Source organism: Leuresthes tenuis, unplaced genomic scaffold (assembly GCF_036924035.1).
Source record: "Leuresthes tenuis unplaced genomic scaffold, fLeuTen1.0.hap1 SCAF_18, whole genome shotgun sequence".
In the NCBI taxonomy this organism is placed as follows: Eukaryota; Metazoa; Chordata; class Actinopteri; order Atheriniformes; family Atherinopsidae; genus Leuresthes; species Leuresthes tenuis.
Window position 1 is genome coordinate 15,542,421 of NW_027325372.1, and position 12,496 is coordinate 15,554,916.

The 12,496-nt window shown below is 38.8% G+C and overlaps 1 protein-coding gene across 1 annotated transcript; it reads left to right on the forward strand.

Annotated features, from left to right (window-relative positions):
* The first annotated feature begins 2,921 nt into the window (after window positions 1–2,921).
* On the forward strand, window positions 2,922–3,401 carry LOC140275648 (ladderlectin-like). Its single transcript, XM_072371153.1, has one exon. It carries the CDS (start codon window positions 2,922–2,924, stop codon window positions 3,399–3,401), a length of 480 nt encoding a protein of 159 aa, XP_072227254.1.
* The last annotated feature ends 9,095 nt before the right edge of the window (window positions 3,402–12,496 follow it).

A 12,496-nucleotide genomic window follows, 5' to 3' on the forward strand; every position in this document is an offset into this window, starting at 1 on the left:
AAAGACTTTTCAGATGATGATATTGCACCTCTTATTTCATTTACACCAATCAGCCATAATATTGACCCCCCACCTAAAATTGAGTAGGGTTCCCTTCTTCTGCTATAACAGTCCTGACCTGTCGAAACATGGACTTTACCAGATATTTGTAGGTATGCTGTGGCATCTGAGGTCAAACTGTCAGAAGAAGTTCCTTTAAGTCCTGTAAGTTTTAAGGTCGACACATGATGGATCAGACTTGTTTTTCAGCACATAACAAACTACTATCAGGGAGTATGGTTTATCTGGTCAGCAACAAAATCTAGATTGATGGTATTTACAAATGTAACATCCACATAAATGGCAATACCCAAGTTTTCCTTGCTGTAACCTGGACCTGGCTATCAAAGTCATGTGATAGAAGATCTAGTTCATCAGACCTGGGCGCCTTCTTTCATTGCTCCACTGATATAACGCTGATGCTCACTTGTCCAGTGTGGGAGCTTATGCTTGAGGACACAGGTCAGCATGGGCACCCAGTCTATCAACACCTGCATGAAGTCTTCACTTTTGGCAAAATATATCCTACCCACAGCCAGGTGTTAATGTGACATGATAATCAATGTCTTCTCAGTTGTCATTATGTTATGACGGAAGGTTTTATTTACTTCCTACATGCAGCACTTTTTTTTATACAATCTCTTAATGATGAGTATATCAGGGGCTATCTGTGGTTCAGGCCACTTAAACAAATGGAGGGGATGAACTACTGATCTTACAACTGGAAGGCAATGCCTCTACACCTGAGCTCTGGCAAAAACACTTCTGACACTGCTTGTTTCTTTTTAGTTTCATCATAGTCCTTTTTGAACCATGGTTGATATTATTTTTTTCATTTTTAGTTTTTTAAAGGATTGTTTTTGTTGTTGCCTTTATTGGCAAGTTGCTCAATAGGAAATGAATGCAGAAAGAGAGAAAGAGAAAGAGTGAGAGAGAGGGAGGACATCTGGCCTTGCTGTTAATTGCTGATATTTTCACATATGTCACATGGACTGAATGTCTGGTCTCAGATCTCCTTCAGGTGGAAATCATAAAGTCTCACTTTGTAAAACATCTTTTGTTCAGACAGTTGTTCAATGGAAGGAGCAAAGACTTTAAATGCTCTGCTCATTTATCTGAAAACTTCTGAACTTTAACTCTTTAAGAGAGCTGTTGAATCTTAATTCAACAACAAACTTGTACTACTGTCTAGTGTTAAACATTGTGTTCTTACCTGGATTTATTTTGAACATTTTATTGCTTTTTATCTCTTCGTTGCGATACCTGCATTGAAAAAGCTGTTTTCAGATTATCCATGTACTTTGGTATTTCTTCCAATCAAATACATTTTAAAATAAATGAATTAATTAATAATAGTTGCTGTAATAGAAAAAATAACTTCTATTATCATTGTAAACTCATCTGCTAAATAACTATGTGTAACTCTGGTGCTCTTAAAGTACAGGCCAATGATCAACTAGCACTCAGAATCTGTAGATAAACGTATTGTTTTGACGGCCCTCACTCTCAGGGCTGAATGAAAGAAGAAGGAAACAGGCTTGAGATGAGATAATCTTAGGGTGAGCGCATTTATGACAAAGCTAAGGATGCCAAAACAGTCGGTCAGTTCTTAATTCTTCACAATTCTAAATTGTTTGGTTATCTTTATTTAACCCAAGAGCGAGCCATCATTACTGTAACTCAAATAGGAAAACTGTCTATATGAATGTTTACTCCATCAACAAATGATGATAAAACAGCAGCGAAGAAGATAATAATCAGGACTCTTCGCTCCCAGCTTGACTCCCTGCTTGTCAGACTCTCCCACTGGATCCCAGACATGGTGATCTGGCCAGACAAGCCCCTCTCTTTCAGTCAAAGATCAACCTAATGATGGAATTATTTTCAGAAGGACCACCAACCAGAAGTAGTATTTCTGACAATGGATCTGTTGAACTTGAACTTTAGTTGGTAAAATCTGGGAAACTGTTTTAGGAATGTGTGTGGATATGTTTGTGACAGTAATGCTGATAAAACTGAATTGCTCGACAGAAAAGACGTTGGAAGTTTTGATTAGATCAATGAAAATAAATGTGCTAAAATCAAATTTGAATTAAAATGACTGAATATTAAGTTTTATCAGACATCAAAGTGATCGAACAGCGTTCTTTGGCCAATGTTCAGATATTGTGTTGTTGTATAGAGCTGAAAGTTTTTGGCTAATGATCTCACTGCTACAAGTACTGAATAGCCTTCAGGTGCTCTCGGGCAGTTTTAGGCCTGAGAATGTACATATTAAAAGTTGGCATACAGCAAAACTCATCGGAAGCCCCGATATATGGAAATAGTTCATATTCATCTTTTTCACGTTTATCTAACAGAGGTTGTACTTACATAATATAATTGGCCAGTTATTAGTAACATAAACAGGCCAACCACTGTCCATGTCATGTTCTTTAGGCTGTGATAAGCAACATGTGTGTGTGACTGTTTTTTTAGGCGTGTATCTAATGTGACAGACCTATCTGACAAGATAGAGAAGCTTCATCTAACCAAGTTATTTAGTCCAGTTATGCTTTCTTAAAGTTCTGGACCATTGAAGAACATACATTGCGTAGTATGAGCAGAGTGGACAAGTACAAGATAGGAACATAGATTGTTTTTAGAAACATACAGAGTATGAATACATAATGTCTAAGAACAAAGCCAATCTCAACAGAAAAATTATATTAAGTGCACAGACTAATGATAAGATACCAAAAGTGGAGACGCCCTCTCTGTGTGATATAAAAGAAAGCAGCCTGTCACCTGCCTCTGCAGGATATTTGATGATAAGCATCAATACAGATCAACTTCAAGACATTGACACCTTGTTTTAATTACAGACATAAAACTCCATCAGGATGTTGTTCCTCTTCATGGCTGCTCTGGCTCTGGGTGCAGTGTCTCCTTCAGATGAGAAGGAAATGCTGCTTTGGCAAGGCTGTTGTCCCGAGTCATGGTACAGCTTCAATGACCGCTGCTACAAGTACATCGCCACTAAGATGACCTGGATTGATGCAGAGCTGCACTGTGTATCACAGGGAGCCAACCTGGTATCTATCCACAGTCGGGAGGAAGAGAATTTTGTCAAACACCTGATCAGAAGCTTTGATCCTGCTGAGAGAGTCAAATGGATCGGACTCACTGATTGTCAGAAGAATGGCGCATGGTTGTGGTCTGATGGCTCTAAATTCGACTTTAAGTTTTGGAATAAAGGACAGCCAAACAACTCTGGAGGGTCACAAGACTGTGTCCAAACCAACTGGGGAAAAAACAAGAAATGGAATGACGTAAAGTGTTCAAATAAATACGCTTTTGTCTGTGCAACTCGCAGCATTTGAGTTCTTCTGATTCCACTCTGTGATTTGACATTTGTTGATTTGGAGAGTTTAATTAAACCTGTGAAACAAAGATGCAAACTGTTCAAGTTTATGTTCAAATTCTTTTAAATTAGAATGTCTCCAGTTCATGGGAAAAATGTGAATAATCTCAAAATGTTATTTTTGCCTACTTGATTCACTGAGAACTGTAAACACATCTGATGTCACTAACCTGTAAAATGTGTTTAGAAGGGATGCTTTCTCATGTAACTGTGCAATAACATAATTTTATCGTTATCTGCTTACATGTTGCTACGATGATGAAAAAGATTTTCAGATTCCAAGAAAAGAGTCTTAGATATCAGTTTTCTCAGATTTTATGCTCAAAAACTTTTAACAATTAGTTTAAATTTTTTGTACACAAACACACCAAACAGCAGGGTTTTTTCCCATCGGGAACGTAAATAAGAAATTTACAAGCAACACAGGTGTGATAAGATTTTTTTGGGAATATTTTCTATGTCAGACATAGTAAGATCATTTGTGACATCCTCAGTGTAATATATGGAGGACAAAGGGCATGCCCTCCCCTTCACCTTAGACTCTTGTTGGCTAACTGGTCTGTAGACCACGTGCAGCTATTCTCGCAAGCGAGGTGTCATTCAAAAGCTTAGGATCCCTGTCCCATTTTGTCTATGGTATCATTGCATTTGTTTTGATGCTGCTGCCAGCTATTAAAAAGAATAAGTGAAAGATCAAACACAAAAAATTGTCACGTTTTATGTTTTTATTCATGTCTTGGCTCGTAATTTCCTTTTTTATTTTGAAATACTAACTGCTCCTATCGTTTCAGGTACCTTGCTTTTCCTCTTGTGTCGAGTGTTCCACCTGTTCCCCATGTTCCCCCAGTTTAGGATTGTTTCTTTGTTTTGTGTGGATAATGTCCTGTTGGCTTTATTGTGCAGAGACCTCCAGCAGGCACTGGGACGAGTTGTAGCCAAGCGTGAAACAGAGAGCTGAGAGTCAATTCATGATTGATTCATGTTCCAACCTTCACTTAAGGCCATTAGCTAAGGGTAGTGATTGGAAGAATCAAGTCACAAATACAAGCGACAGAAATGAGCTTCCTCTGAAGGATGGCTGGGCTCACGAGGAGGTTGGTCATGTGGGAAGAGCTCAGGGTAGAGTTGCTGCACCAAGTCATCGAAAAGTGGCCATATGAGGTGGTTTTGGGCCATCCGGTGTCTTCCAGACACATCCCAGAAGCATTGTTTCAAATATGTTCTACTGGGAGGAGGTCACAGAGCAGTCCCGGGACCAGCTGGAGAGATTACATCTCTCCGACTGGCTTGGGAGCAACTCAGGGTCATGGTTACATTGAACACACTGTTGATGCTATTTGTTCAATAAGCATTTTGTACCGTTAGCAGCATTGTAGCAATAACATGTGCTTATCTGCAACAGACTGTAAAAAGCACTTTACTTGATTGAAGCATACAATCCCAAGAATGCTTATTAGGCTATCTATGAAAATAATTTTCCCCTCTTTATTCTATTTGTGTGTGTCTTTGTCATGGTCGTGGTGGTTCGGAGTGCGTTTTTCCCTTTCTGAGTTTCAGGCAGGGCTGAGCAGGCTTCAAGGAAGCCCAGGGCCAAGTCTGTGTTGCTCCTGCTGGCACACCTGTGATCCATCTGCCGTCATTATGAGCTGGCCTCAAGAGGAACTGCAGGAGAACCACTCTCTGCCAAACTATCACACTACTTTAGTAGTAAAGACAGCCCTTCCTATGTGCTTGCTGTTTGCTGTAACAATTGAACTAACGTTGTCCCTCGTTTCCCACCTTTATCGTATCCAGTGTTTTTCCCTCATGCCTGGTCACCAAAGCGGTCTTTCCTCACCGCAAATTCTGTCACCTCGTACCTGCGCTGACCAGCCTTCTGTTGGCTTCTGCTCTCTCGCCCCGCCAGTCCCGGATTACACACATCAGCTCGCAACCACTGACTGCCTCTCCTATCCTGAACATTCTAGATAACTCGTAAGAACAGAGAATCCCACTGGATATTCAAACTACAACTCTGAGCACTCCTCTCATGTTTTTCATCTCCCTCAGTGTTTCCCGTCTGGACCCGGACCACCGCAGATGTGCCCACTTATACACTTCTTTCTAATAAACTGTTTTCACCTCGCTACTGCAGTGTCTTTGTGAGTTTCTGCATTTGGGTTTCTGCATTTGAGTCTTAAAGCAACGCTGTTTAAAATATACACTGCAAGGGAGGCCTTGTTGAAAGCTTTGTACTATTGGAATAATGTTGATGTGTAATTGCATGCCTGTGTTACTGTAATGGATGGTTACTGTAACAGATATAAAAAAAGCTGATGCCAGAGTTGACTGAAAGTGGCACAGCGGTGTTTGTTGGCTCATATTCAGATATTGAGATGTTGCATACAACAGGATTTGGCCAATGATAACACAGGACACTGCAAACACCCTCTCTGAAGGATATAAAAGAGTCAGCCTGTCATCTGTCTCTACAGGACTGCTGGGAACAACCACCAGTGCAAACTAATTCCAGCAATACATCAAGACATCTTCATACAGAGATACGTAAAACGTCAACATGAAGCTGGTCCTCTTCTTGCTTTGTCTGGCTCCGGGTGCTGCACTCCCTTCAGCTGAGACAGAACTGACCGCAGAAGATGGTGCCTGACCATAGTTCTGGAACAGCTTCAACGGCCGCTGCTACAAGTACATTGCTACAAGCTTTACCTGGGCTGATGCAGAGCTCCACTGTCTATCAATAGGAGCCAATCTGGTCTCTATAAGCAGTTCAGAAGAACAAGATTTTGTCCAACGCTTGATCAAGAATTTTGATTCTTCTCAACAACAAACCTGGATTGGGCTCAGTGACACCCATAAAGAAGGCAAATGGATGTGGTCTGATGGGTCTTTGGCATCCTTCTACCTTTGGAGTGCGGGCCAGCCAACCAATCATGAAGGATCTGAAAACTGTGTGCAAACCAACTTTGAGGCTGATATGAAGTGGAATGACCATAAATGTTCTGACGCTTTTGCTTCTGTTTGTGCAACTCGCAAAGCCTGTACTCAGCAATCGATATGAATACATATGTCTGATTCAACCTGTTCATCTGATGCTGTGACAATATGCATGAGACTTTGGTTGGCAATAAAGACTAGTTATACAAGTTATTTTATCGTTGTTCATGAATATTGTACTGGAAAAATTGTTGACTAAATTGAACATTTATTCATCTAAAACCCTCTACACACTGGCATTAACACAATCCTAAGAAATACCAAAGAATAATGTTTGCAAAATGTATGATGAATATACAATGACCCTCTGAAACGCTTGTAGAGACTAGAATTAATATCTGAATATATTTATATTAATACAGTTTTCTACAAAAGAACAAAAACTTTAGGAAAAAGCATAGATGAGTTGAGTGATGTACATATATGTATAGGTAATTTCTTAAGCCACAGTGAACCTCAATTCTGGTAATATTTACATGCTTGTGCAGCGAAGCGAGGCAAGTTTTTGACATTTTTGTGACATTTTTCTGCTTTCTGCTTCCCCTATCCACCTTTACGTTAGCTAATTATCACCAACTGCCTCGTGTCACTCTACTCCATCAGTATATATATCCTCTTGCTTTTATTTTTGCTCCATGCCGGATCATTACAGTCATTACTTTTTGGTAACTATTTTTTCACTCAGCCCGTCAGCTGATAGCCAGCCCTCTTAGTTCTGGTCGTTCTTTTACTTTCTGTTCATTACATGCTTGTCGTGTGTAGTGTCTGACACTTAACAGATGGTTTGGAAGGGCGTCAGGTTCAGTGTGTCCAGATGAGAAGGAGATGAACAATGGTCAAACAAAAACATTTGGAGAATAACACATTCCTCAGTTAAGCACGTCCAGCTCACCATATATATATATATATATATATATATATATATATATATATATATATATATATATTATGGCAGGCTGTTCAGGAAATTAATCTTTGAATATATGGAATGAAACTTTGAATATATTGAATGAAACTCTGAATATATGGAATGAAACTTTTAAATTAATTATTTCAAATTACTGGATATCACCCAGATTCTTTAAAGTTTGTAAAACCACCAAACTAAAAGCTCCAAAGTATTACACCAAGGTTACCAGGGGTTTAGAAAAATGGCAGAGCTTCAATATTTCCTGAGTAACTAATTTCGTGCAGCATAGTAATTCTTGTGTACTTTTTAGGATAAGTGATTTCTCAGCTTGTATTGCATGTTCAGAGTAAAAAAAATAAAATAATTAAACGAGCATAACTTGGAGGAGCTTTGTGGTTTGAAGCTGAATTATGCTTTGTTACCACGTGGGGGCAGCAGAAGGCACTGTGATGACGCTGATCTTAGCCTTCAGAATTACAAATGCTGTAAAGGAGACAAATCCAGCATTTCGGGGCTTTAACAGCACATTTATGAGTGTGTTTTTCTTAGAATACTAACCACTCCAAGAACAAACTAGAACAGAAGGACAGTGCAAATCTCTGTGCTGTTGTAATGCTGTTGTTGTATGACTTCATATCTTTATTCAGTATGCTAATTCTTTTTCACTGTTATAAATGAACAAAATCTTTATCTTAAACTCTTTAGTTACTTTAATTCTGATGGAGTTTATCGACTTATGTTCATCTTCTGAGTAGTTGTACAAGTAAAAGCTTTTGCCAAATACATCCAATCAATTAGATTATGCCGCCTAAGAAGACATTCTTAAGGATATAACAGTATGTTTTCCCACATTAAAGCTAAGCCTCAATCAGGACATCAAGCACCCAATGTACTTGGAGGGTTAAAGCTTGAACACGATGTTTTACTTTCTGTTTGGTCTGGCTCTGGGTACTGTATCACCTTCAGCTGAGAAGGAAGTGAAGCAACGGTGTGGCAACTGTCCAATGTTCCGGTACAGTTTCAACAACTGTACAAGAACAGTATGTTGCTGTAGCCTTGAGCTGAGTTGATAACTTTAATTCTATATTAGACTCTATTGGATTTTCTCAAAGTGTTCACAGACCTACTCACTGCCTTAATCATACCCTTGACCTTGTGCTGACTTATGGCATTGAGAGTGAACAGTTAACAGTGTTCCCTCATAACCCTGTCTTGTCTGACCATTTTTTAATAACTTTTGAATTTACATTACTTGACTACACGGTTTCTGAGAAGAATTCTACATATAGAAGGTGTCTGTCAGAGAATGTTGTAACCAGATTTAAAGAGTTGATTTCATCATCCTTTTCTTCACTGCCATGTGCTGATATGACAGAGGACGGCTACCTAAATTTTACTCCAGTAGAACTTGACTCTCTTGTTGACAGCACTATAGCTTCAATGCGTACAACACTGGACAATGTTGCCCCTCTGAAAAGGAAGATAATCAGTCAGAAGAGGTTGGCTCCTTGGTATAATTCACAGCTGCGTGCGTTAAAGCAGACTGCAAGAAAGCTGGAGAGACAGTGGCGTTCCTCTAATTTAGAAGAGTCTCAATTAGTCTGGAAAGATAGTTTAATAACGTATAAGAAAGCACTTCGTAAAGCTAGAACTGCTTATTATTCATTATTGATAGAAGAGAATAAGAATAATCTCAGGTTTCTTTTCAGCACTGTTGCCAGGCTGACAAAGAGTCCGAGCTCTGTTGAGCCATGTATTCCTTTAACTCTCAGCAGTGATGATTTCATGAGATTCTTCATCAATAAAATTGTTTCTATCAGAGAGAAGATTAATGGAATCCTTCCCATTATTATCACTGATGTATCATCAAGTAGAGCAGCTTTAGAAGTATCTTTCGAACCTGAATTGTATTTAGACAGCTTCTGTCCAGTTGATCTTTCCGAGCTAACAACAGCAATAGTCTCTTCTAAACGATCAACTTGTATGTTAGACCCAATCCCAACCAGACTGTTCAAGGAGGTTTTCCCCTTAATTGACACTTCCATATCGGTCTTTGTTGATAGGATATGTACCTCAGACTTTTAAGGTTGCTGTAATTAAACCTTTACTTAAAAAACCTACTCCTGATTCAGAAGTGTTGGCTAATTATCGACCTATATCCAATCTCCCTTTTTTGTCTAAAGTTCTTGAAAAAATAGTTGCAGTTCAACTTTGTGATCATTTACATAGAAATAATCTGTTTGAAGAGTTTCAGTCAGGATTCAGAGTGCATCATAGCACAGAAACAGCACTGATGAAAGTTACCAATGATCTCCTGTTAGCTTCTGATAGCGGACTTGTTTCTGTGCTTGTCCTGTTGGATCTCAGTGCTGCATTTGATACGATCGATCACAGCATTCTGTTACAGAGACTTGAACATGTTATTGGGATTAAAGGAACTGCATTAGGCTGGTTTAAGTCATATTTATCTGATAGATTCCAGTTTGTTCTTGTAAATGAAGAATCTTCCTCACACGTTGGAGTAAGTCATGGAGTTCCTCAGGGTTCTGTGCTTGGACCGATTCTTTTTACTTTATACATGCTTCCATTAGGTAACATTATCAGACAGCATGGCATAAATTTCCATTGTTATGCTGATGATACTCAGCTGTACTTATCTATGAAACCAGATGAAACCAGTAGGTTGGTCAGACTACAAGCCTGTCTTAAAGACATAAAGACCTGGATGACTCAGAACTGTCTGCTTTTAAATTCAGACAAAACTGAAGTTGTTCTCTTTGGACCTGAGCGCTTCAGGGAGAAATTGTCTAGTTATATAGTTACTCTAGATGGTATTTCCTTGCCTCTAGTTCTACAGTGAGGAACCTTGGAGTTATTTTTGACCAGAATTTATCATTTGACGCACATATAAAACTGGTTTCTAGGACTGCCTTTTTTCACCTTCGTAATATTGTTAAAATCAGGAACATCCTGTCTCAGGGTGATGCAGAGAAACTAGTTCATGCATTTGTTACTTTAAGATTGAACTACTGTAATTCCTTATTATTGGGCTGTCCCACATATTCTCTGAAAAGCCTCCAGCTGATCCAAAATGCTGCAGCCAGAGTTCTGATGAGAACTAACAGGAGAGATCACGTTTCTCCAGTTTTAGCTTCTCTTCATTGGCTCCCTGTTAAATTCAGAATAGAATTTAAGATTCTTCTTCTCACATATAAAGTTCTTAATGACCGAGCTCCATCATATCTTAAAGATTTAATTGTAAGGTATTTTCCTAACAGAGCACTTCGCTCCCAAACTGCAGGTTTACTTGTTGTTCCCAGAGTTTCTAAAAGTAGAATGGGAGGTAGAGCCTTCAGTTATCAGGCCCCTCTCTTGTGGAATAAGCTGCCAGTAAATGTCCGGGAAGCAGACACCCTTTCCACTTTTAAGATTAGGCTTAAAACTTTCCTTTTCGATAAAGCTTATAGTTAGGGATGGCTCAGGTAATCCTGAAACATCCCATGGTTAAGCTGCTATAGGCTTAGACTACTGGGGGACCTCATCTGTCACACCTTTCCTCACTTTGCTCTCTTTTTCCCCCTGTTTAATTTCACAATTGATTTTATGTACATGTGACATTATTGTGGTTATTAACGTATGTTTCCCTGTTCCAACAGATATCCTTTGAATGGCGTTATGGTGTTTCCCCCCCCCTCTTTTCCCTCTTTTCTGTCTTCTCAAACCCCAGCTGGTCGAGGCGGATGGCCACCCTTCCTGAGTCTGGTTCTGCCAGAGGTTTCTTCCTGTTAAAATGGAGTCGTTCCTTTCCACAGTCGCCACAGGCACGCTCAGGACGGGAAATTGGACTGAAGACAAGTTTCGGTGCAATCTGTTGGTTTCCTTAGCTAGGATATTAATTTTTTGAATTGGCTCTATATGAATTAATTGGATTATGATTACAATGAATTGAATTCCAATTGGCTTGAATTGGACTATATTACTTAAGTGCCTTGAGATGACGATTGTTGTAATCTGGCGCTATATAAATAAAATTGAATTGAACTGAATTGAATAACTTAACTCCATAACTTAACTCTTTGTCTACACACATAGAGCCTTACCATGCAGCCATAATAACACAAATAACAAACATGATGGTAAAATTACTACTCACGACACCTGCTGGTTAATCTGAACCAAACAGAGACTGATATAAAGACGGATGAATCTGGACGACAGTTCAGCAAATATATATCCCTAAAATGACACTGAAATAGCGGCTTAAGTTTTGGGACCAATGTCTTCAAAGTGAAGAATGGAGAATAAACCATTTCTGTTTTGTAAAAGCAGTTCTTGACTTCAACTTTTAACAGCTTGTTATGTCAATGCATGCAAGCAGAGAACAATGTTGCTGTGCAACTGCTTCTTTCTAAACTCAGCTGAATCCATCTGGCATGAACTGTGGCATCCAGAAACAAGGAACCCATTCTACTTTTGGGGTCAATGGAAAATCTGAAGTAATGAATCTTTATTATTTATATTATTCATTATATATATTACTTATATTTATTATTATGTATTATATTGTATTATTTATTTTTATTTTCTTCTCTCTCATGATGTTGGCTGGACTTTTTTTTAAGCAAAACCCTCCCTAAATCTCAAATGATATGGGGATATGATTCAATATATATGATTGATATGGATAATGCATAGAATATCAAAAATACTCATTTCTTTTCTGAAAAGCCAAACTTTTATATTTGTTCAAATGCATTCACCTAGAAGTAGTCTAAGTGAATGCATTTGAACAAATATAGAAGTTTTGCTTTTATACAATCACCTAAATATTTTTGAGAAATACCACATTTCTGAGATAGAAAGTTAATTATTATTTATCTATTTGTTTGACATAGATGGTTAAGTGAGTGTTTTGTTCCACGTCTCACAGCTCTGACAAATGGTCTTGTCACAGACTATCTGTGATAAGGATGTTCTTGGTGTTAGGCCTGTCTGTGCCGGTGCAAACTCAAGCAGATACCATCACGTCAGTGACAGACGGCCTCAATTCAGCTGACTGTATCAAGCTGCCAAGTGACACAGCTGAACAAAATGCACTGTTCGCACACATTTACTTGCATAAAGCCTCCACTGACGAACTGGAGCTCCCT

Coding starts and splice junctions, on each gene's coding strand:
- LOC140275648 (XM_072371153.1), top strand. CDS start 2,922: ATGTTGTTCCTCTTCATGGCTGCTCTGGCTCTGGGTGCAGTGTCTCCT.